Below are 27,163 nucleotides of genomic sequence, written 5' to 3' on the forward strand. Positions count from 1 at the left end.
TCTGTTAAAAAACTACACGCACGCAAAGCCCAATGAAAATGGACCATAGAAAATGAACACGCATGAGCGCTGTCATTTTCTAGGTACATTTTCAAAACACAGAGAAAAGGACTCTGGCTGCGCGAACACTGCTGCGCAGTGTACGCTAGGCCGAGACCTAAAAAGGCCAGTGGGTTGCTGGATTTGGAAAAAAGAGACTATTATTACCTTAAACAGGGTGCAGTGTGTAAGAAGAATTTATGGTGCTACAAAATCCACTCCAAATATGCATTTTTTCATTAAAAATCCTGTTTTTGCTGTTTAACATTTTTACATTTAAAAAGTTAACATTGTGTGTTAGAACATATAAATACATTTTATAAGTTTAAAACCAGAGGCCTGTTTGTTTTAAATGAAAATAATACAAGTTATTTAGAAATGAATTTGACAATTTTGGTACCTTTAATAAAACACTAAAAATACATTATTTAGTTTTAAATCTTTGCAGCTATTTAGTTATTTATCTTTTATTTCAAAGTATAAGTTCATGTGCTGAAACTTGATAAAGTATAGGTAAACTGTTTTACCAACACCCTAATATATACATTACTGCACTAGGGAGTTATCTCATTTCAGTCCTTCTGATTCTTGTCTTTGAACATTACGATGCAATCATTTTTAAAATACATACATTAACTGTCTGCTCAATGTTTATTATTTACATTTCCAACAGTCACATCATTTATAAACTTCAGAACTAGTATAAAGAATGTATTTCAGTAACTTTTATAATGCATGGCTTTGAGCTAGGGGTTTAGTGAAAAGTGAGAATAGTACAAGCTTGCCTGTATGTGAATAATGAACATTTTAAATTGAACATTTAAAAAGGGACACCTTTGTTCAATGCTCAGTGCATATAGTGTCCTCGCATATAGTGTGGTTACTTGTGAAAGTTAATAGTAGTTGCTAATGTATGACAGGAGGACAAATGGAACTATTCTTCATAACGGGTTGGTATACTGTTTTCTTGCTCACCATGTTGAAACTGAAACTTGTACAAACTGTGACTTGGAAATGGCACATTGTCATGCTTAAGTTTCCAACCATGATAAGATTTACACAAATGTAGACAGTAATAAAATCCAAAGAATAATAATGCATACTTTATAGAATACAATTTGGAGAGAACAAGGGAGTCAAATGGCAAATTTCCACCCTAAATTCACTGAACAAAAATGGACCCATGGTTATAACACTGAATCAGGCAGGAGGCCTGTGCAAGAAGCCTCCTCAGGGGTATTAAACGGTATATAAAAGCAATTGTAAAAAAAGAAATATATGAGGGTAAGATGAATTCGTACGTGCAGAACCACAAAATCATTTTCCTTTGCCATGGGGAGCTTTTGGGCTCACTGCTAATAACAACAGCCATATAGCAGTGAAAATGGATCCAAATGCACTAAACCAGTTAATGGAAATTTAATTTGCATTTTTCTCATTTGTATTGGTGCATCACAATCATGTGTAGAGAACACCTGCATATAATCCTGTTTGTGTAAACATAAAGTGTTAGAATTGTGAACTGTGCTATTGTATCTTCATGATATATTTTAGGTTAGTGACAATTGGTAGAAGAGTTAACCTGGAAAACCAATGAAACTAGTAGAAACGCTAACATAAAGAAACTGCATTGTGAAGTTTGGCATTACTCATCTACTAAATGTGTTTAATAGCAATTCTTTCTATAATTAGGTAAATGTGTTATTCGAAGTGTGATATAGTTATGAGAGTTCATAAGTAATATAGTTATGAGAATTCGTAATGCTAAAAGTGATACATTCTTATGTTAACCAAAGCAGTAGACCTGAAATGCAAGCTCCTGAAAACTCTCGCTTTAGAATTAATGTTCTGAATTTCATGTACACTGTGGAAGCTGTTTTTTCTCACTGTTTTGCATTGCAGGTGGAGAAGCATTCTTTAGGCAAATTAATGTCTTTGTTTTAGCAGTTAAGCAAGGAGAGAAAAAGTTACAATAGTATGTCTTGAAGGTGATAAAGGAAAGACGCTTGTTTCACAAGGGAGAAGGCATGGAATCAAGGACAAATTGTTGCAAAGGATGTGCATGGAGAACACAAAGTACGCTCATGATTGCACCCATTGTGGAATACATGCAAAGCTGTGCATTATGGGAAACTACCTGTGGATAAGTGATTGTTGTAATTAGGGAAAGTGCCCACATCTTTCTTGCTTTTGGAGAGGGAGCATCTTAGAACAAGCTCTTTCTTTTGTGATGGTGGCTTTATGCTACCTGGTCCATCTTGATGGTGGAGAAACTTCTTAGGAAAACTCCACCACTGACACCTGTTTCTTCTTTACTCAAATTGCTTGCCCATTAATGTAGGGATGCCATCCTTGCGATAGTGTAAGGATAGATTTGATGCTTTTCATTTATCAGCCCTCAATGTAGAGGTATTTGGACTCTTGCTTCCTAATCATCTCGATCCTCCGTCTGAATTGGGCTTTATGCTGTTTTCTTTGTATTTCTAAACCCTCGTGTTGAGGTGTGTTTATGTTAAATTATCTTTGGCTTTGTAATAAATCAAAACAAACCTTTCTGAATTGTCCTTTTATTATTATGTATTTGGAAGTGTGTTCTAAATATATTGAGTATTAATGATTTTCTCCACTTTCGCTTTCATACTGTTAAAAAGAACCATCAATATGTGTCTTTATAAAATTTGAGAACACATTTATGGGCATTCTTTCACAGTGTTCCCCAAACTGTGGTTTGCGAGCTGATTTTTGGTGGGTCAATAAAGTCAGTACAATGAATAAAGATGCCTTTAAATTCTGTGTTTAACTTGTCACATTTAGTGGTGATTCAAAGACAAAGGACAAATGTCAGGCTGCTTTATTCTTTTAATATGACGACTGGTGTTTATTTTTCTTTCTCTAACTGCACAGTGAGTGGAGTGTATAAAGTTAATTATGTGACAATGCATAATGTTTTTTTTTTAAATACACAACAAAATGTAAATACCTGTAAATGAACATTATGCATCCAGCAGTTAGGAAAGCAAACATTAAGCATGTTTTTGTAATTCTGAAGTGTGCTGGAAACAGATTTTCAACAGGATCAAAACAAATCAAGACACTTACTTTGTGATGCACAAATGATAAAAAATCACAAAAAGTCGATTTCCACACATTATCATTTGTCTGATATATAGTTTTATCAGTAAAACTGTATGTCTGTACAAATTCAGTGGCCATTTCAATGGAAAATATACTGTCTGTAAATGGCAATGCTATACCACATGAACCGCACAATGCTTTAGTTACATTCAACAATCGCCCGCCTCATGCCCATTATAGGCGGGTGGGTCGCAAAAGTTTATTGTTCTAAAAAAGTGGGTCGGGGATCTAAAATGTTGGGGACCACTGCACTAAACAAAATCAAGAAAATGTTCAAGGCTAATTAACATTTTATTGAAAATGGCTACTGAAACAATACAGTTTGCATTTAATTCCAGAAAGACTGCCCAGCAACAGATGAGCAACAGATGAGATGAGGCATGCTCCAAGAATGTTTTGGAATATTAGCGTCCTCTTGGTGGCACTGGAGGAGGTTGAAAACTGCTGCTCTGGGGCCTAGAAACCCAAAAAATAAACAATACAATTTAAATTGTAAGGCAATATATATTTGTAAGGATTTGACAGTAAAGGAGATTACAAAACTGATGCACAAACAACAAGATTTCTCCATAATTAAAAGCTATGTTGTCAAATTTAGCACATGCAAGTAATTGATTTATATAGTAATGCAAAGATTAACAAAGGGAGCACATCAGCTTTTAACTACTTTTGCCAAAGCATATACAACAAGGGTCAACATAAGCAGAGACCTAAAGTCTCATACATGCCACCTGAGAAAAATGTAAATTGGTCTGAGAATCAGCTGTCACATTGAGGCAACCAATTGTTACGCACACTCATCATTCAGCAGTGACTCAAATCCAGAGTTCTCAACTCTACCAAAATGGGCAGTAAAATACCAAAGTTTGCAGTAGTCTACCATCCAACAACCATATTCTTCTTTCTACTGTTTAGCGAGACTAAGTCCCTTTTTATTTTTTACTGTTGTGTTCAACTGGTGTCACTATAACCTCATTGTGTAAGCACAGGCTACCCTGAACCCAAAAGGAGTTGATCATCCCTGCCCCCCGTATGCCACAGAGAAGAAACAGGAGCTGGAAAGTAGGTCATGGAAGAGAATGCTGCCCAGTTGTGTCTATGGCTACAAAGCTGTGCCCATTTTACAGAGGAAGGGCAAGGGACTACAACCCCCAGTAGCCTTTGAGGCCATCACAGCACTTTTCCTGCGCTCGGAGTCGCATATAAGCAGCATCTGGGCCCACAGTGGGGGACGCACACAGGCTGCGCCCGGGCCAAGGGCGGGCCCGTCATTTCCAGGAAGAGGCAGGGCAGGGCCATCCCCCTTTCATCTGGCTTCCGGACTGCGCTGTTGACTAGCACCTGTTCTTCGAGGTACTGTGCTCATTCCCTTGTTTTTATATATATAGGCCCTGTGCAGAGACCAGCTGAGATCTCACTGTCTGTTACCTATTTGGGACTGCCCGTCAATACCGCCAGACTGCTGCCAAGACAATGTTTTGACGTTTGCAAGCAATTTGAGCACAAGTTACTTGATTTCTGCCAATAGCAACCTTGTTTGCGACTCTCTGGGATGGGGAAGAGGAAAATCATGGAGGGAAACGGTGGTGGTGGTGGCAATGGCCAGGCCGGGAAAGGGAAAAAGGCCAGGAAGACACTGAAACATGCAGGCAGCAACTGCGTTCTCAACCGAATTGACACCCTTATTAGCGAGTGCTAAGGCAATTTAGTAGATGAGCCAGCTGCGCGCAACACTCCTGGCCAACTCCCTTCCCGAACTATCAGACCAAGCCACTCACCTAACATCCCAGCAATGTTTAAAAAATCTTTCCTCATGGGGGCCCTCTTACCCAATCAGGAGGCACTACTAGTCACAGCAAGGGTCTGCCAACCCCCCAATAAATCCAATAACTCTCCTGGTATTAACACCCAGCCACTCAGACCCACTATCCCCTGTATAAACAGGTTTTCACCCCTGCTGGACCTGCCTGATGACCACCGGGAAGACCGACCTCAGTCTCCTCTTGCATCTACTGCATCGACCAGGTTAACATCCAATCTGGAACCCCAGGATATGGACCAACTTATTAACATGCTTAGATCGGAAATAGGTTCTATGAGATCCATGATTGAAGACCTCACTACTCTGGTCAAATTAATATTGCAAAACGATTCACCTCGCGCACATCATGCTAACTTTGTGTCTGGACCCTTCTCACAGCCTTGTCATAATCACTATACGACATACGAGGCAGCCACCCATGGTAGGGGTACCATCACCAACGGTCCTATCCTACTTCCCCCTGCCATCCCGATTAACAAGCAAGCCCCATATTTCTCTACTGCTGAGCATTTAAATAATCCTAATAATAATCCTTACAATGGACCTCACAACATACTGGCCATGCAGGATCTTGTAGTTAACACGAGCCCCACCTCTTTATCCCAGGCCTAGCATCTTTCATGCAGTGGCCAACATCAGCTGATCCATCTGAGCCCCTCCCACTTGCCACACATCCCGAAAATCTATATGGTCAATGTGCCTAAGCTTGATACAAAGAATGGCTATGAGAGCGAAGATTCCTTGACCAACAAAGCGATTCACTGGATTCGCCATGTCAGGGGCGGTCACTCAGCAATTCGAGACAACATCATCAGGGCTCGGAGGTGCACTTATCCAGCTCAACCACTTGATTGCATCGAGCTTACCTTGAAGGGTTGATCTGGCAGAAAACCTCCTTGCCCGGGACCTACGAACTTGTCCCCCTGAAACCTCCTCCATTCAGTTAAGACGCTTCTCAACTGTTAACCAGAGTAGGCAACCTGCCCCGCAACCATTTATTACTCAAGCTGGAGGCACCTCATTGGAGGCTAACGACTGCCTACAGAGCGAGCCTCTGAGGTACCTCAGACTACACACTACCCCTCCAAATCACATGGTTAGCCTCTGCAGCATCCTAGTCCCGTACACCGTACCTGATTCAAAGAAAGACAATCCCCGGGGGGAAGCAGGATTAGGTATCTCCTCTACTAACATTCAGGGGGAGGTGGGCACAGATTACTTCACATCTTCAAATCAACTAGCACCACCCCAAGATCCATCTAGCCACTGCACCCCAACCAGAAACATTGCACCTGGCTCAGCACCTCCCCAACAGCTGAAGATAATATTGTGGAATGTGGCAGGGCTAAGCAGTAAATTGTCAATCCCCCACTGGAACAACCTAATTGAGGGTTATAACATATGAATCAGTCAAGAGAACTGGAGCCTGGTCCCCTTATACAAATCAGGTTATGTTTGCTTCCATTCTCCTGCAACAACCATAGGGAGAGGGTGCCCGTCAAGGGGACTGATCATTTGGGTGAACATCGCCCTGGGCTGTCGAATTATCTGTCAAACAAGTTCCAGCCCAGACATTTTGAGACTCAGCATTAAGGGGACTTGGGGGGACATAATTGATCTGTTTAATGTCTGTGTGAGGGAGACCAAAGGGGGCAGACCTTCACCCACCATTTCAGCATTAGAAGAGAGCCTAGTTAGCTGCTCACCTCATGCTAGAGTCGTGGTAGCAGGAGATTTCAACTGCACCTTTGAGCCACTGGATGAAGAGGACCTGGTGGGAACTGACGACAATGACAATAAATGGGCTGTCCCCCCACTAAATCTACCTCCAGTTAAAAGATGGATGCAGTTGGTGCTCCAACTTAATGCCCTTACCGTAGAGTTCTGTCTGAGGGCAGCTAACAGAAGAACTTCATCAGATAGACAGGGTGCTAGCACATATAACAGAGCTAGCTGCCCGTCCCGCATCAACTATATTCTACTTGATGTGAAGTTCTGACGAGACATTCAGCCATCTGAAACTAAACTCAGACAAGACGGAAGTCCTCATCCTGGGACCGTCCCCCTCGGCCTGGAACGACTCCTGGTGGCCACCTGCCCTGGGCACCGCCCCCAAACCCACCAACCACGCACGCAACCTGGGCTTCATCCTGGACTTCTCCCTCACGATGACCAAGCAAGTCAACGCCGTCTCATCGTCCTGTTTCAACACCCTGCGCATGCTCCGAAAAATCTTCCGATGGATCCCCACCGCTATCAGGAAGACGGTCACCCAGGCCCTCGTCACCAGCCGCCTAGACTACGGAAACACCCTCTACGCTGGAACCACAGTCAAGCTCCAGAAAAAACTACAGCGCATACAGAACGCCTCGGCAAGACTCATCCTGGACATTCCCCGCCACAGCCACATCTCCGCCCATCTGAAGAATCTGCACTGGCTCCCCGTCAGCAAGAGAATCACATTCCGACTCCTCACCCACGCACACAAGGCCCTCCACGACGCAGGCCCTAAGTACCTCAACAACCGCCTCACTTTCTACAAACCAACCCGCTAGCTCCGCTCCACCAGCCTTGCCCTGGCCACCGTCCCACGTATACGCAAAACCACCGCCGGAGGAAGATCCTTCTCCTACCTGGCAGCCAAGACATGGAACTCCCTCCCCACCCACCTCCGGATGACTCAGGACCATCTCGCCTTCAGGAAGCAACTCAAGACATGGCTGTTCGAGCAGTAGCGACCACCCCCCCCAGCGCCTTGAGACCCTAACGGGTGAGTAGCGCGCTTTACAAATTCCCTGATTGATTGATTGATTGATTGATTGATTGATTGATTGAATCACCACAGACAGTGATCACAATCCCCTTTGCTTAAACCTGAACCTTCTGTGGGAAGCTCCTCACTATCCCGAGAGTACATTACCCTTGACCACCACCAGAGAGACTGTCCCTTCCAACTGTAATAGATTCTTAAAATGGCGGAAGGTAGCTCTGCAAGAATCTAAGATTTCTGGCATACAACAAGATCCGGCCGTAGGCACGTCAGAGCTCTAGGCCACAGCCTCTAGCATGAGGGGGTTGGCGGACGTGCCTACGGTCCATTCTCGTACAGTTGATCGACTCAGGGTACACGTTTAGCCCCCAATGTGGGCAATAAGCCCAGCTTGCAAACAAAAGGGCCCCATTTGTGGTATACAAAAGACTGCAGGCGCAAACGATTGCTCCTAGCTGCAGCAATCAAAGATTAGACTTGCCTCTTGATCAAAGCTGCCAAGAGTTATAGAGCTGGTTTGCACCAGGCGAATATAGCATGGGATGAATCCCGCTGGCAACAACTCAAGGAAGCAAGTTCAGCCAAGGACGCCAACTTATTTTTGGCCCTAGTTAACTGGGGTAATAAGAAAGGTGCTTGCCCGCCTCCTAATTACATCCCAGGCCAGCAATGGCATGATCATTACCAGAAGCTATATTCATCATCTGAGGACACGCCACCTGTGGAGCTAGATGATCCCTATGGGCTCCCCAAGGCTGATGTTGAGCTTTTTGACCTGGCCGAAATAGAGGCTGCAAAAGGGAAAATAGTACCCTCCAAAGCAGCTGGACCAGACGGCCTGCCAGGTGATCTATTTCTTGCAGACACTTCGAACTGGGTGTTGGACTTGGCCCTTCTGGCGGGTTCACCCCTAATCTTTTTGCTTTTAGTATGTGATCTGTGTTAGTGATTTTTGGGTCTCTGCGCACTTTTTCCCTGTTCCCAGAGTAAAGTGCGTGCGTGTAGTATGGCTGGCCTGCCCTCCCATAGGAATGCATGGGGAATGTGTGTGTCCATGTTAGTTCCTGATGCGTGGGGAGTGCATGCTCGAGTTTGGTATGTGCGAACTCGTGAGAGTGAATGCTGCGCAATGGTATGTGCGGCTTGTATGTGTCTAGTGGGGAAGTGCCACTTCTAGACATGGATGTGTGTGTGCAGTGAGGGTGCTGGAGCGTGATTGGCTGCAGCTGGCTAGCAAGCCTGGCTCCAGGAAGTCTGGATGGGTCTGCCCAGGAGTGAGTGGAGAGATCAGCATGAGTGATGTGAGGGAGGGCTGCACCTGGTTCCTGATGGGGCTGGGCTTTCCCCACACAATGATGGCTTCGCCCCCTGTGGTGCGTCTAACGACCCTAGCCTCCCCAGTGAATGAAAGGGGTGGTTGAGCCATCAAGGGTGCTCCAAAACCAGCTGCTACTGGTTTCTCCCCCACCCTGCACCTACAGACAAAGGATTTATGAGTATAAGAAGGGGCTGTGTCCCCTTACAATTTGGTTCTGTTCTGCTCTAGGATCCTGAGGGGGCTGCTGCTGTTGCTGGGGCCAGGAGGACCGCCACTTGGATTGTCTCCCTGCCTGGAGACCCAGTGAGCTGGCTCTGGGCCCAGCCTTGCCCCCCTGCTTGCCTCCAGGACTTTGCTGGAGCTGTTATTTACTTATAGCGCTGTCCTCTTGTCCTTGGGCTTAAGAGCGCTTTATTCTACTGGCCTAGTGCTGAGAGCGCTTTAATTGCTCCTAGCGCTTTGGGAGCGCTTTATGGTCCAGGCAGGTGCCCACCCTGCATTTCGTGCTGCCACGGACCTTGCCGCTTATTTGACCCATTTTATTTAATTATTTTAAGAGCCGGTGCCCACCTGGCATTGCCCCGTGTTCACCGCCGCAAGCCAGAGTCTCCCCAGCCTCTGAGAAGCCGCCGCAGCATCACGAGCAGCGCCGCGCTGGGATTGGCCCCCAGCGCCTCGCTCGGATTGGCTGAGGGGAGGCCGAAGAAGCAGGAAGCAGCCTGCCGTAGCCTGCTGAGGCTCCCGAGTGAGAGGAGAGCCCCGGACCTCTGCCGCAGCCAGAAGGAGAGCCGCCCGAGCACCAGGACACCGCCGGAGCCCCGAGGAGAGGGAGCTCCCGTACAGCGTCCCTGAGCAGTCGGTGAGTGTGGGTGGGCCTTGTGGTTCCCCTGGGCGGCCCCCATTGTTGATTCAGTGCCCCGAGAGGCTCCAGGCATTCCGGGGGTGACAGAGCGGCCCCAAAAGGCAGCGGGCCGCTCCAACGGGCACAGCTACTTTCCGAGTCCATGAGGGACTCCAACGAGAGGGGCATTTCGTTATTTAGAGCCCGAGAGGCTCAGGGGCACACTTGTTTTGAGCCCTGGAAGCTCCACCCGCCCACATTTCCTCAGAGCCCGAGAGGCTCACCGCCCATATTATTTGAGAGCACTGAAGCTCGTTCGTGCCATTCTATTTGTTTTGCGAGCCCTGAGAGGTTCTTGGGGGACACATGCAGTTGGCTAGAGCCCCGTGGCTCTCACGCTGTGTTTCGCCCCACCATTGTTCTTGAGCCCACTAGGCTCCAACGTTGGCCCATCATTGCTTCACAACTGTCCAGCACTTAGTGGACAGTTGCCACGTTTAGGTTTGTTCTTTGCTGCCTGTGCGGCCTGCCCTGACATTTTGGACTAAGGGCATTTGAGCCCTTGCGGGGCCAGTTGGCCTGAGGGACAGTTCTAGTGTTGTGCCATGTAATTCTGGCGCATTGTGATTTATGTGCCATGTGCACCTTGCGCAATTTATGATTTACTTGCTTATGTGATCCCTTTGCTAAATGTGACCTGCTTAGGTGATTGATTTATGCTTCCTTCCCTTTGCTAAAAGTGACTTGCTTAGGTGAATGTGTTTTGATGCCTCATGTGCAATGTGTTTTATGCTTCGGTCCCTTTGCTAAATGTGACCTGCTTAGGTGATCGCTTTATGTTTCTTCCTCTTTGCTAAAAGTGACCTGCTTAGAGGATTGTTTTGGGTTTCCTTCCCTTTGCTAAATGTGACATGCTTAGGTGATGGTGTTTTCCTTCTATAGGTCCTGATAATAAGGTCCTAGTTCCCTGCGTGATTTTCCTACAGTGGTTAGGGTTGCGTAGGAGGTATTTACCCTTTACCAGGAATTACTGGTTGTGTGCTACAACATTTACTATTTTGGTGCTACAGTCATTATATGTCTATGTGCAAAGTGTTATACCTACAAGTATTAGTTCTAAAAGTGCATACCCCTGACAGTGGTCCAGGTGGCCCTGTCCTGTACATAATCCTTTGTAAATTCTGCCCGTGCCTGTTGGCACATTGTAACAGTATGTGTTTTATCTAATGTGTTTTTATTATAATACACAGGCTATTTTTGATATAACCTTGTGTGGAGTTTCCTTTGTGGTGGGCCTTGGGTGTTGTTGCTGGGGGTGCGTGCGCAAACAATTAACTCACATCGCCTCCAAGTTTAGCCTTGCTGCTCGCGTCACGTTACCTAGAGGGTGAGCAGGGGTTATCTTGGTGTGTAACTCCCTTGCCCTGACTTAGAAATGGTGATCCCTGACTGACTTTGGCGTGAGCCTTGGCCAGCCGGGGGTCCCGTCTCTAACACTGGGCATGTTACATTCTCCTTCTGGCCAATGCCATAGCCAGTGGTGCCCAAGCCCCCGGTTCTTGGAAGGGCGCTGAGGTGGTCTTGATTAACAAAAAGAGCACTGGAGAGGACCCCTCAGACTATAAGCTAATTAGTTTGATAGATGCTCTGAAGAAAGTCATCGGCAGAGTTCTTCTACAGAGGATACAACTATGGGCAGAGGATGAACCCATCCTTTCTCAGTATCAGGCTGGCTTTAGTCCGAGAGCTGGAAAAATTGATTAGGTGTTCAGGGTGCACGCCCGCCTCCTAATTACATCACAGGCCAGGAATGGCATGATCATTACCAGAAGCTTTAGTCATCATCTGAGGACACGCCACCTGTGGAGCTAGATGATCCCTATGGGTTCCTCAAGGCTGATGTTGAGCTTTTTGACCTGGCCGAGATAGAGGCTATAATAGGGAATATAGTGCCCTCCAACGCAGCACTTCAAACTGGGCACGTTACATTCTCCTTCTGGCCAATGCCATAGCCAGCGGTGCCCCAGTCCTCGGGTCTTGCAAAGGTGCTGAGGTGGTCCCGATTTACGACAAGGGTGCCAGAGAAGACCCCTCAAACTATAGGCCAATTAGTTTGATAGATGCTCTGCAAAAGGTCTTTGGTAGAGTTCTTTTACAGAGGATACAACTATGGGCAGAGGATAAAGCCATCGTTTCTCAGTATCAGGCCGGCTTTATGCTGAGGACTGGAATGATTGCTCAGGTGTTCAAGCTGCTACTTATTTACTGGAAAATATTGGTGATCGGCAAGGGCAGTCTTTATCTCCCATTTATTGATATAAAGACTGCCTTTGACCTGGTCCCCAGGAGCAAGTTGTGGCAGACTTTCAGACATGGGCATCCCCCCTTTTATCCTCAATCTGCTGGTACGGCTTTATGAAGGTAATTATGCCCAGGTCAGATGGGGGCACAAGGTCAACTAACAGAGCATATACCTGTTAACAGGGTAGTCCAACAGGGCTGCATCTTAGCTCCCACCCTGTTCTATCTCTACATGAATGGGGTGGGTAGTTTCTTGCAAGAAGACCCAGCTGACGCACCAATCCTGGCGGGCAATAAGGTATCGACCCTCTTCTTTGCTGATGATACCGTGCTAGTGTCTAGGACCCCAGCTGGGCGGCAAAGACTACTCAATAGGGTCCAACTCTTTTGCGATAACCCGGGGCTGGTCATTAATACGTTAAAAACTATGTTTATGGCATTTAACCCCCACAAGTCCTACAGAAGTAATCCTTTGCTGGGTGGGACATCCCTGGAAAGAGTTGGTACCTTTGATTATCTCGGTGCCTGACTCTGACAAAATGTCATGGAAACCCCACCTAGTAAAGATGCTGATGGGGCACAAATAAGTGTCCGGAGTAATCAGGAAAGAACATCACTCCTCATATAGTAGGCAGGATGCCCCAGCCCTTTTGGTTTATGATGCCAAAGCGGTTACCACAGCTCTTTATGGAGCTGAGCTGTTGGGATTTGACAAGGTTGATGATCTCTGCGATTCGAGTATAAGTTCCTCAGGGATCTGGTGCTGTTGCCCCAAAGCGTTCCCTTCACACCTCTAATGCTTGACATGGGCAGGGTGTTGATCGGCGACACAGCAAGGCTATGCCCATTGCTCTTTTGGGCTTGCATTAGGTGGACCCCCGAGCTTTCTAACCACGCCAAAGCCCTTATTGAGGTCACACGGATAAACAGTGGCAACAAAATAGAATGGATTTTAAATGTCAGGAAAATTATGTCAGCCCTGGGGCTCCAGGCAAATTGGGATAGGCAGGAACCACCAAGCAAAGATGAGCTCAAACATCTGTACTGGAAATGGGTGGATCGCCAGGAAACCTGCTAACCCAATGTGGGTAGACTAACAGCAGAATTTATTTACATAAGCAGACTAGATGCCCAGAGCCCTTTTTAGACATAATTCAGGTCCCGAGGGACAGGATGCTGTACATCCACTTCGGGTTTGGCACACTCCATGTCTGCGAGACAACTGCAAAATGTCACTCACCCAAACAGACACCAAAGGATTGCCCATGTTGCAGGGCCTCAATGGAAAGTGTAGCACACGTTATGTTTGCTTGCTCGGCATATAAAGTCCTGAGGTCCAAGTGGTTAAAACCAATCTGCAGACAACTGGACACACATGACCATCGGGCTGCCCTGTGCATTCTCAGGTCTGATTCCATACCTCTTTTCACATGCTGCGTGACTTTCTTAGTCATGCAGGATAATTCGACGAAAAGCCTTGTCAGGAATTGCCCAGCACCCTACTGAATAAGGCAGAGATGAAACTTCCGCAGGGTTATGCATCAAACCTACATTTTATGCAACTGCACCTTGTATCTTAACTCTCCCTGTTGCCGTCTTAAGGAGGGCTTAAACTATTCTAATTAGGTTTGTTTGGGGGTTGCAAACTGAGCCCATGATAAGGCTTCTATCAAGCTGGATTGTAATGCTGCTCCCTTCCCATTTCCTTTACTGTATTTTACAAATGTTTTATTGATGAATTTCATATTAACTTTTAACTAGTAGATCTCGGCAACTGCACCTCTCACAGAGGGTGCAACAGTGTATCCCAATGGATTGCCTGTGTACCCCACTTTTTACCATGTTACTGTATTATATGTTTATTTTGTATTCTTTTTATGAAATGTCTTTTATAGCTTTTATGACAGTAGTTGTCGAAATAAAGCTTATACAACAAAAGCTGTGAGCCTGTAGGGCCAGTCGGAGCAAGCATGCACTGTAAGCCCTTCATCTTCTTCCGCCCAGCACCAGAGCTACACAGCAAAAGAACAATAAATGGAAACAAGGTTGATGAAGGAAATGCGTGGTGCACACCGTGGTCAGACCTGATGGTCTCTCACTATACTTCACTGTTGAAAAAGCGCACCGGTCGTTCAACAAGATGAAAGCAGAACTTCGGAAACGAGGTACACAATGCATGATGATCTTCCCAACAAAGTTGAAAGTGATGTTGGGAAGGAAAATCTTAGTTCTTCGGCTCTTAGGAGGAGAAAGGGGAGTGGCTGGAATACTGGAGAGTGCTGAGGAGGCAGAAAGACGTGCTCATAGTCTAAGGAAATGGTGGCCACAGAGATGGAGGCAGGTGGGGTGATTCAATGGGAGAGAGTGCAGGTGAGGCCAGAATTGTGGAGTCCCTACCACCCTGATGGCCTAGGGGTATTTAAGGCAGTGGGTGAAGGTGCCCCAGAGGAAGAAACTGGTGTCACTAACAGCAACACTGAGACATGATCAGGGAGCCAACTGATCTTTCAAGACAATCTTTCATTGAGCCACAGGAGGGAGAGAATGGAACACTAGAGTTTGTATACAATTATGATGGAGGGTAAGGATGGACGACAAACACCTAAAGCAGTGGAGGGTAGAAAATAGTTTTAAACGTATGACATGAGGCAGTGGGGTGGGGGGCATTTTCCAAGGGATGGGTTCAACTGACACGACACAACACATGCTAGAAAAGATGGTAAAAGGCTTCATGGTGACCAAGGACATGCCCACACAGGTAGGGGTGGGGGCTCAACCTTCTATCGCAAAATGTTAATGGGCAGGGGGTTAAGGTGAAGAGAGGGGTGGTAGTACAATTCTTAAACAGACAGGCCCCCTAACGTCGTACTACTGCAGGAGACCTACCAGGCCGGGATTGACTAAGTTCCTAAGGAGGTGTAGGTACAAAGTTCTGGGGCACTCTCGATTCACTTCAAGATTGCATGGAGTTGGTTTCCTGGTCTGTAGGTCACTCCCACTACATGGGTGAACCCGGAGGGTTGCTATGTGGCAGTAAGTGGGATGTGTCAAGGGGAGCTGAGAACAATGGCCTCCTGGTACTTCCCCCTGGGACTACAGTCACAGATGTTAACAATGCTGGGAGCCTGTTTGGTGTGAGTGCTTGAGATGCTCAGCATAGTGGAGGGGACCTCAACCTAATACTGAGGGGAAACTGCAGTGGCAGTCAGCGGCAAATGAAACAGGTGGGGCAAATATGTAACCAGCAGTGCCCTTAGGCTGAAAGCCAAAGCTCTCAATCATGATCCGTTTTAAACAGTGTTTATCACGGGTCACGATTGAGAGCACTGGAGTTGAGACTGACAGCACTGTGAGTTTCTCAGCCTGTCAGTGAGTTAAACAAACATACAATACAAAAGTAAAAAATAGATTTACTTACCTACTGCCTAATGCTTGGTACTCCTCTTCATTTTGGCACCACAGACAGCAACTTCCTTCCATCAATCGAAATCCTGCTCTAATGCTGCTCAGGCAGCATGAGAAAAGCACCAAGATTGGATGGAGCGCTGGTTCAATACTCATTCAGGCTCTGGGGGCCTGTGCTTGCTTTCCACCCAGCTGTTTAACACTGTTTAAAGTGTGCACGTCACCCTAGCCATCGCAAGACAGACAACCAAAATGACATGCGCAATTTAAACTGAAGTGCACACTGTTCCTCCCTGCTGCTGCCCTGCCCTCAGACTTGGTGTATGCTTTTTTACCCCTGCCATCAAGCCATTGCAATAATCGAGGCGGGAAAGTATGAGGGCAACAGCCACAGACTTTCTTGATTCGATGGGGTGTGGTAAATAAATAAATAATACCCTATTTTTGGATGAATGAATGAATAACAGATAGCTCAATAAATAAGAGTCAAGATTCGAGGTAGTAGGAGTTTCTGCAGGTTTATTACAGCATAAGGACAGGATCAGGACAACCTGCATAGGAACAGAATGACAGGGCCCAGCAGGACAACTGGGACCCAGCAGGGAAAAAAGGGGCCCAGCAGCTGCTGGGGCTAGGTCTGGGATGAGCGCGCTAACATTTAATAACAAGACATTCATTTATATACATAGCGCAAACACATAGCATCACATTGCAGTAGGCGTAACAGTGGGTGGAGTAGAAGGCGTGACTCGTAACAGTCGCGAGAGATAACAGTAAAAAGAGGTGTAACTGGGAGTTTACTCAGACATGTGATGTAAAACGTAACAGAATATGTCATGAATGGGCGGAAACATAGGAGGGGGCTACCTAAGGAGCCGGGACCTCTAACCTAATGGTGCGCGGAAACTAGCAATGACGTGTTACTAGGAGAAGCTGGGGGCTACGAACTCTGTGCTAGGAGCAGAGACTAGAGTCTGGAGGGTCGGAGCGACATGTACCTAAACCCTATCTGGTATCTAATGTTTAGGGAACATGTTGATATAAACTAGAAGTCATAAGGGGAGAGGCTAACCTGATTCTAAGACTGGACCATGCATTATTCTACATGTAGTGCGTGAAGAATATTAAATGACCATTAAATACAGTATTTCTCTAACGTGGAGCCGAGAAGGCTAGACAATGACGGAAACTATTGATGCAGTTCAGTAGCTTAGGAATGCAGAGGAGGAGGACTGGACTGATAGCAGGAACTATAACATACTTTTGGCAGACTCAGAGGCAGAGCCGGGGTGCACCGGGCACTGCAAGGCAGGAAGTAAGTGAAGGGTCGAGGATACAGGTGGGGGCTGTATCGCTCCTCAGCGAGGCTTTCAGGAGACAGGAGCTGAATCTGTGGTCCGGGCTCTTTTGAGGCCTGGAAACGGGGACTTTATAATGGAATAACGTGCACACTGAGAAATGTGGCAGCATTACTTACATAGGCCTGATATTCGTAGTATTCACGAGGACTGGAAACTAACATACTAGAGGTGGACACAACTGTAATTGCGTCTTTAATCAGAAATGGGGAATAACATATGCATATTGGTCATGCACACATAACACATGATGGATGAGGCGTAGGGACACAGAACATGGCAAAATTTACTTTTCCACATTCCCTCCTTGTCACTACGTTTCCATCAGGAAACATCAATATTCATGATACCGTCTATCATTTCATACAGTACCATTTGCTCGTCTCGAATTGTCTTGGAACGGGATTTAGAACGGGGCTTGGGACTGGGAATACAAGAGGTAGCACACATGCTGCAAATCGCAGGGCCACATTGTATACAGAGGCAGCAGCTAAATATGATCGCTACTGCAATGCCTAGAAAGGACAGGACTTTCCATCCCCATGCGGAAATTATATTCCAGAACCAACCGGACCATGTCCAGGTGCCTGGATCTTGGTGTAACAGATGGGCAATCTTATGGAGTCTGGTTATAGCTGAATAAACAGACGGCGCGTTATTTGGAATGAAAATGCAACAACTGGATCCGAGAATTCTACAGGCCCCGCCCCTATCGGCCAGTATGACGTCAAGGACGAGACGATTCTGTAAAACGACAATTCTCACAAAGGATTGCTCTTCAGTTAAGTTACCTAGAGCAGAGGCAGTCTCATCTACTACTGCTTCAAGGGTTCTTGTTAACCTACGAATTAGCTTACTATTTACAACTGTACCTAAATAAGGAAAAACGCCTTTATCTATATCAATGAATTGCTCTGCGGCGGTTTCAGTATAATCGATAATCGGGAGATTTCTCTTGTGTCTAGTGTGTACTAAGAAAGAATTCCTATGATAGTCAGGTGGGGCTAGAAAAACAGGTGGCAGTAGGAAAGCAATGTAACAGGTTCCCTCCCAATCGAGGGGCAGACGGACATATGCAGTTTGACCACAAACAAAATAAGAATGACGTGAAGCTTTGAAAATAGATTTCCCACTGTCACTATACTGGATAACAGTAGTACATTCACTATGACCTATGTGTACAGAACCATAACTACGGACACATAATTCGCCTTTGACTGGTAGTACTGAAATAGCGGGTGAGTCTAGAGTAGTATCAGACTGAACATTCAGGACCATGAAATTCGACGAATAATTTCCTAAATTATATACTTCATTTTCTAAATCTAAACCTGTTCTGTAGGGGAAACCTTGCTTGTCTGGGAAACATGTACTGTTAAGAAAAGACATATCTGTTGAGGACGACGTTAACGTGGACCATGCTCCACACGAACCATTGTGTGAGAATGGATAAGGAAAGAGTGGCAGAACTCCCTTCGGTGTCTGGAAAGGGGGGAGTCGACCACACACCCAACAATTAGTGGCATTGCTGGTCTGGTGTGAATAATGTAACATACGGATAAATGTGTTATTACGCATAGCGAGGCGGTATGCATATTCGTGAGGAGGCAGATCACTAAACGTGTGCTCTACTGTAGCATGAGCAGACATATTTACATGAGGAACTGGAAAACACAGATAGAAAGCATAGCTGGTGCAGGAAATCATTATGCTGAGAAATAATATGAAACTCAGAAAAACGATACATTGTAGTGAACTTCGACTGACTCTCTCACTATGGGGGTCTATTTTATACATGTCAGAAACAATTTAACCGTTTCACCTAGGGGAGGACTTATACAATCAAACTGGCTGACTTATTAGACCTGAGCTTTAATTTATACTCCTGTTGCGGAGTTTTCTCTAACAAGGGAGGGGTTGTAATAATGTTCGGTGCGGGACAGTCCTTTAAAACAATGTTCTGGCAATCCTTCGAATCCTGGGAAATGTTCTTGGCAATGTCTTTGGAGGCTGGCTTTGGTCCTTGGAAAAGTTTTACATGAGAAAGATGAACCCACCCCTTCCTGCCTTCTAACTTGACGGCAGTTCGGGTGGTCAAGAGGACCTGACGTGGCTCCTTCCAACGTGGTTCCAGCGGACTTGATCTGTCAAAATTTCTGATCATCACGAGGGACCCTGGAACGATCTCGTGCGGTGCCACCTCGGTATTGTCTGGAAATGCGGCGGCAACCTGTGAACGACATGAGTTGAGGGCAGACATCAAGGAAGCTAGGTAATCTGTCAGCATATTACATGAAACATCGGTAATACTTCGGGGTCTAGGAGTACCCCACATGTTAGGGGGGCGGCCGAAAACGACCTCATACGGGGACAGACCTGATCTGGAATGTGCGACCATACGCATGTAAAACAGAGCGACTGGCAAAGCTACTAACCAGTCCACACCCTTGTCTTTGCAAACTTTTGCTATACGGATTTTCAGAGTCTGATTATGTCTTTCGACTAGTCCAGCTGCTTCTGGATGGCGTACACAATGGAACTTCCACTGGTACCCTAACAAAAGGGAAACATGTTTCATGAGTTCGGATGAGAATGGCTGGCCGTTATCAGAATATACGACTCTAGGGAGTCCATATCTAGGGAAGAATTCACGAACCAACTGCTTGGCAGTGGTCGCGGCTGTGTAATCTGGGACTGGATATGCTTCTGTCCACCTGGACAAGGCACATACAACTACAAGGACATACTTGAAACCTCGACATCGCTCCATTTGAATATAATCCATCTGGAGGACCTCAAAAGGGTGGTCAGGGGGCTGGAAACCACCTTGTTCCACCGGGACACTTTTACCTGGATTAAACTGACAACATATCATACAGGTACGGACTTTCTGCTTGGCTGCAGCTCGTAAATGCTTGTTGAACCAAATGTTCTGGATACTGTCTAACATAGCTTTTTCTCCTAAATGTGCTGGACTATGTGCGGTATTGATAATGACTTGAACCATAGAATCGGGGAGAAACCATGTGGCTCTACCCTTCGTTAACCATCCTTGATCTGTCTGGACCCCTCCTTGTACAGACCATTTCTTGATTTCATCAGGAGTAGCATGTGACTGGATATCTATGACATCTTGAGTAGGGTCCTTAACTGTCATGCATGTAATCGGATCTGGAGTATGTGTCTGTGTCTGATTAACTGGAATGTCTGGTGTCTGTGCTGTAAGCTTGGCTGTGCGGTCTGCTAAATCATTACCTTGGGAAATAATGTCAGTAACTTTCGTATGTGCTTTGCACTTCATGATAGCAATAGATGTCGGTAAATGTATGGCATCTAACAGGGCTTGAATAAGGAGACCATGCTGAATCTTGGTTCCATGAGAAGTCATGAAACCTCTCTCCTGCCAGAGCACTCCGAAGTCGTGTACAACTCCGAATGCGTAACGTGAATCTGTGTAAACATTAACTTTCAGGTTCTTGGCGTGTATACAGGCTTGTGTCAGAGCAACTAGCTCTGCTGCTTGAGCGGACAGAGTATCAATACGGTGTGTTTCAATAACTTCAGTGTCAGTAGTCACTGCATACGCGGCGACTAGTTCTCCTGTACTAGTTCTCATACATGAACCATCCACATAAAGTGTCAGGTCAGGATCTGGTAACGGAATATCTGTCAGGTCTTGTCTTGGCTTTGTCGTAATGTTAACTACTTCCACACAATCATGTGGGTCTGGATTTGAATTAACTGATGGTAACAGTGTAGCAGGATTCAGAACGTTGCAGCGTCTAATTTCTATGTGTGGCTGGAACAGTGTCAATTCATAACCCGTTAAACGTGCAATTGTCAAGTGCTGAGTTTGTGTTCGGTTTAAAAGAACTTCTACTGAATGTGGGACTTGTACTGTCAGGGAATGTCCTAAAACTATGGAATCACTTTGTCTGATAGCTAGTGCTGTGGCTGCAACTGACTTGAGGCACGCAGGCAACGCCTGGGCGACTGGATCTAATGTGCTCGAAAAATAAGCACAGGGCTTGTATTGACCTGCTTGATCTTGTGTGAGAACAGATAATGCTGTACCTTCGCGTTCTGTAACGAAAAGTGTAAAAGGCTTACTGTAGTTCGGTGTAGCTAGAACTGGAGCTTGACATAGGGCTTTCTTTAACTCGTTGAAACTAAGTGTATGGTCAGATGTCCAAGGGAGGACAGTCGATACGGCTGCCTCCTGTGTCGTTAACTGTATCAGTGGCTTGGCTAGAAATGCATACTGGGGAATCCATTGTCTACAATAAGAAGTAAGGCCGATAAAAGCACGTACCTCCTTCTGGGTTCTGGGCTGGGGAAGACTCGCTATTAACTGGATACGGTCGGGTGTCAACTGCCTACCCCTCTTGGACAGCAAGTGTCCTAAGTATACCACTTGCTGGACACAGAATTGAAGCTTCGAAGGTGACACCTTGTGCCCCATTTCGGCTAGAAAATACAGAACTGTAAGTGATGCTCGCTCGCAAGCACGTTCAGAACGGGCTGTGATCAGTAGATCATCGACATACTGGAGCAGGGCAGTGTCAGTTGGCATGTGAATATTGTCTAGTTGTCTCTTGAGTGCTTGACTGTAAATACTAGGGCTTTCTGTGAAACCTTGAGGAGCGCGTGTAAACATATAGCTCCTTCCATTTAAACAGAATCCGAAAAGAAACTGGCTGTCTGGATGAATTGGAACACTAAAAAATGCATTCTTGAGGTCAATAACAGTGAAAAACATGGCTTCGGAATCAATGGCTGTTAACAGGGAAGAAATATCTGGGACAACTGGGTACTGAGGAATAATACATTTATTAAGCTCTCGTAAATCAATCACTAATCGATATACTGGGGGTGCATTTGGATCAGTACGTTTCATGACTGGAATGATCGGAGAATTGCATACATTGGAGTCAGTTTCTACAACTACTCCTTGAGCCATGAGCTCGTCAATAATTTTGGATAAGGCTGCTACAGCCTCAGGTGGCAATCTGTACTGTCTGATTCGGGGTAACACTACACCTGGCTTGAGAGTCACACGATGGGGTGTGATTTGCATGTAACCTACATCAGTTGGACCTTGCGCCCATAGATGCTGCGGAACATTAGACAATCTTGAATCAAAATCTCGTAACACATAGTGACCCTTAAAGTCACGTAGGAACAGACGTATTCCCTCTGGGGAACAGCAAATAACTGCACCTAATTCTTTCAGTGTCTTAATACCTAATAGATTTTCTGGACATGACTTAGTAAGTAACAGGTCAGTAGTACGGGACAATGGACCTACTTCTAGAGTAACTGGCTTTGAAATCTCATTAACGATGGGTTTTCCTGAAAATCCAAGGGAAACATTTCTTGAGCCTGAGAGCGGAGCCCCTGGAACTTCGGCATGACTAATTGTGGTCCTACTTGCCCCTGTATCAATCAAGAACTTTCTGTCTTTCCCTAATACTTGACTATGAACATAGGGACCTTCTTGGTCTACAGGTATCTCGATGAGAGGCAAGCCAACCTCCCTCTCTAGGCTGTTTCATGAATATGACTGGTACTCTGGATACTCAGACTGTGCATACTGGTACATCTGCTGCGTGACATGCTGTGTTGCAGCAATAGGCTGCGGTACTGTAACTGTCTGTTGTGCATTCTGTGGCTGAGGAATCTGTGAAACTTGTTCTTGTCTAGGCGGACGTGGTCTTTCTTTAGTCTTACCAGTAGCTATATTATGTTTCAGAACTGCACACTCGTTTATAAAATGACCTGGCTGTTTACAATAATTGCAGTTCCCTTTAACGGGAGCCGCAGGATGACTGGCTTGATTCGGACCCCTCTTCTGACTGTCTTGAGGAATAGATTGTGCAACTAGCACTTTCATTTTCGTGTCTTTCATACGTTTTCTCTCGTGTTCTTGCTCTTCTCTGATTCTATTCTGGTGATACTGAAGCATCTGGAGCATCTGGGACGGAGTATTTGCTTGCCAGGTGCTTTCGACTTTCAAAACTCGGTTTTTAATTTGTGGACTTGAATTCTCGACTAATTTGGTAACGAAAAGATGAGGGTATGACTCACTACTTGTCTTGAGACCACTATTAATACTGAAACATTTCTCAAATCTAGAATAAAAATCACTAATGTCTTCATCTTGTTTCTGTTTACAGGCTGAGATTGCATCCCAGTCTTCTTTCCTAGTTGTCAATAATCTGGGTAAAACTTGAATCAATAATTCTGGTAATTCTTTACATTTATCTCCAAGACCGGTACCTGGTACTCGTGCCTTGTCTTCAGCTTCTAGAGCTGTCCAATCGATCTTTTTCTCTCCCACCTCCCATTCTTTTTCCTTTAACTTTTCATACACCCCTGCGGGTAGCAGGACTTTTAACATTTTAATGATATCTGGGTAAGTGTATTCTCCCATACGGAGCATGTCTTTTAATTCTCTATGGAACCCTGCTGGATCTTTGTCATGACAGGGAATTAATTTCTTCATCTCGAGAAGTTCCATCTTTGAAATCGGAGTGTATACAAACACTCGTTGCATATCGCCACCCGCCCCTTGGACTGGGTGGACCTCTCGTAGCGGATTCTGTCTGTCTATGTAGAATGGTTTACTTTCTGGGGGTGAGACATGAACAAAATGCGGGTTCAAAAACGTTCTATACTTGTGGCGCTGTTCTAGAATGACACTAATTAAATCGGTACCTAGACCCCTCCATCTGTACTGGAGTAACTCGTTCAGGATATCGTGTAACGGGCCTGGATCAGAATGTTGACCCTCATACAGGGTAATGAGGTGCTGGATCATATACATACCCACCAGTCGTTGCTCGGCTGGGGGCAGTTTCAGAAACATTTGTGCCACTATTTCGTCTGGAAAAGTGGTAGAATCAGTAATCCATCGGACTGCTGATCGGGCTAATTCTTGTTCATGCATGGTGTTTAACTCGCTATAACCGACTCGTGATTTCAGAATGTGATCGGTAGCTTGAAATACTTGTTCTAGAGAGCGAGGCTCTCGTTCTGGTGCTGGATGATGAAAAATAGACTTGGGTTCTAGACGTAAATGGCGATCTGGAAATCTGGATTTTCCTACATACGCTATTCTGGCGGGATTCTCGTCTTCCTCTTCAGGATCAGAGATACTTTCTTTCTCGCTTACTTGTGCTGCTTTACGCTGTTCGTGTAACCTTATTATTTCTTTACGAATTTTCCTGTACATACTTTCCATGGCACTAATGGTCTTGTGCTTACCCTCGGCTATATTATCACTCCACCTTGTTAAGATTCTCATTTCGGCGGGATCTTTAGACGGATAATCTTGTTCTCTTATTAGACAATTGATCAGGAACTTTAATATCATGAGCTGAATCTCGGCTTTTCTTTGAGACATAATCTCGCCAATACTTTCTGGATCATCCCCTGTACGGATGAAACGATATATTCTGTCTAGATCTTCTTTCATACTCGGCAAGGTGACTAGATACTCGGTCACTCTCCTTACACGTACGGAATATAAGACCATATTATATTCGCCTGGAACTGGATCATAAACACATTCGTTAAGGGCTTGCCTGATTTCTGTAACAGACTTATTACTCTTAGGAGTACGCTGTGATGCTTGAGCATGTAATTCGAGTGCTGATAAACGCTTGTGTGGCGGTGGGGTTTGAGGAGGACCTCCTCCTGCGGCCCCTATACTAGAATCGTCAACTGACATTCTTCGTGCTTGCAGGGTCGGTAATTGTAACGTGGGCTGAACTTGTATGACAGGCTGACCCGGGGGTACCGTAACAGGTACTCCGGTGTCTGGAGAAACGGGAAGTGCCTGATTTACAGGGACTGGTGGAGCGCGAACTGGATTTGCATATTCTGGGACTGTGTCGTCCAAATAGGACGAAATAAAAATATCAGCTGCTGTCGGTTGGTGACGTAGCTTGGTCGGAACTAATGGTGGCGGGAAATTACTGGATGCCTCTGGGGTCGCTTTTGGCAAGCCTTCGGCAAGGAGAGGATACATACCCTTAATGAGGGCATGCCTCTGTCTGTCTGACTGTTCGGTTTTGACTTGTTCACCTATCTCGATTAATTCTCTTTCTTGGGCTCGTTCTTGGGATTCTCTACTTAACTCTGACTTTCTGACTTCCTTTTCCGTTCTTCTATGCGCTTCCTTACGCCATAACTCGATGGCATTTTTCTGTGACTGTCTGGCTTTCTTTTTCCATAATGCTTCTTCTACTCGCATGATACATTCGGCATCCCATGTACCCGATACGGGCCATCTATACTTTTCTTCTAACTGTTTGGTATACTCTACCCATAAATCTAGATACAATATGGCGCTTATGCCATGTTTCTGATACATAAAGTGACCTGGACTGTCCCTAGGCGGAACAGGAACTGCTGCTTCCAGCAGACCCTTTCTAGTTTTTAACTGACGTAACTTGGAAAAGAGCGGCATTCTAAACTTGAATCGGAACACAATACAATACACGAAAAACAATAACAATTGGGAAAACAATTCAGGCATACCACGACATTGGAAATACATTGAACAACATTATAAATAACAATTCGAACAGAATACTACCTGAAAAACTGAAAACAGAAACAGAACAGAATTTCTCGAGAACGGAACAGACTAGAGTTACTGGATGCACTGCTATAACAGTACGGAACATACCGGTCCCATAAAGGGACACATCAAGACCCGTATCCACCTAGGTGAACACTTCGTTTGTGGGCTTGGGTACCACCAACCCACGGACCAGGAGTCAATTTAGACTGACCCTGTCTAGACACTACCCCAGCAATGGTACTCACCGGGCAGCACGGAACGGAAGGCCTCGGACGGGACTGGACTACGACGACGAACTTCGGACTTCGGACTTCAGTTACGGGTGGACCTCCGGATACCTCGGACCTTGGACTCTTGGCTTGGGCTCTGGTCGGGACTCGCCGCGTTCCTCCACCGTCTCGTTCGGATGCTGGACCGCCTCCTCCGTCTCCTCCGTGGGCCTGAGGGATACTTGAAGCAGAAATATCTGCACTTGGCCAGTATGGTTCCGTCACGACTGCAGAGGGTCAGGGGGTCGGCGTGGCTTCACCGACGCGTGGGGAAAGGGCAAGTCCCTGTTCGGGCGCCATTATGTGGTAAATAAATAAATAATACCCTATTTTTGGATGAATGAATGAATAACAGATAGCTCAATAAATAAGAGTCAAGATTCGAGGTAGTAGGAGTTTCTGCAGGTTTATTACAGCATAAGGACAGGATCAGGACAACCTGCATAGGAACAGAATGACAGGGCCCAGCAGGACAACTGGGACCCAGCAGGGAAAAAAGGGGCCCAGCAGCTGCTGGGGCTAGGTCTGGGATGAGCGCGCTAACATTTAATAACAAGACATTCATTTATATACATAGCGCAAACACATAGCATCACATTGCAGTAGGCGTAACAGTGGGTGGAGTAGAAGGCGTGACTCGTAACAGTCGCGAGAGATAACAGTAAAAAGAGGTGTAACTGGGAGTTTACTCAGACATGTGATGTAAAACGTAACAGAATATGTCATGAATGGGCGGAAACATAGGAGGGGGCTACCTAAGGAGCCGGGACCTCTAACCTAATGGTGCGCGGAAACTAGCAATGACGTGTTACTAGGAGAAGCTGGGGGCTACGAACTCTGTGCTAGGAGCAGAGACTAGAGTCTGGAGGGTCGGAGCGACATGTACCTAAACCCTATCTGGTATCTAATGTTTAGGGAACATGTTGATATAAACTAGAAGTCATAAGGGGAGAGGCTAACCTGATTCTAAGACTGGACCATGCATTATTCTACATGTAGTGCGTGAAGAATATTAAATGACCATTAAATACAGTATTTCTCTAACGTGGAGCCGAGAAGGCTAGACAATGACGGAAACTATTGATGCAGTTCAGTAGCTTAGGAATGCAGAGGAGGAGGACTGGACCGATAGCAGGAACTATAACATACTTTTGGCAGACTCAGAGGCAGAGCCGGGGTGCACCGGGCACTGCAAGGCAGGAAGTAAGTGAAGGGTCGAGGATACAGGTGGGGGCTGTATCGCTCCTCAGCGAGGCTTTCAGGAGACAGGAGCTGAATCTGTGGTCCGGGCTCTTTTGAGGCCTGGAAACGGGGA

At 45.8% G+C, this 27,163-nt stretch overlaps 1 protein-coding gene across 3 annotated transcripts in view; it reads right to left on the reverse strand.

Annotated features, from left to right (window-relative positions):
• Positions 1-418: 418 nt before the first annotated feature.
• PIK3AP1 (phosphoinositide-3-kinase adaptor protein 1) overlaps positions 419-27,163 on the reverse strand; it is a 1,822,514-nt gene continuing 1,795,769 nt past the window's right edge. For all 3 annotated transcript variants that reach the window (XM_078643124.1, XM_078643125.1, XM_078643123.1), the window contains exon 18: positions 419-3,630. In XM_078643124.1, coding sequence (XP_078499250.1) covers positions 3,579-3,630 — 52 coding nt within the window. In that variant the 3' untranslated portion in view covers positions 419-3,578. The remainder of the gene's footprint in view (positions 3,631-27,163) is intronic.

Source organism: Lissotriton helveticus, chromosome 5_1 (genome assembly GCF_964261635.1).
Source record: "Lissotriton helveticus chromosome 5_1, aLisHel1.1, whole genome shotgun sequence".
Lineage (NCBI taxonomy): Eukaryota > Metazoa > Chordata > Amphibia > Caudata > Salamandridae > Lissotriton > Lissotriton helveticus.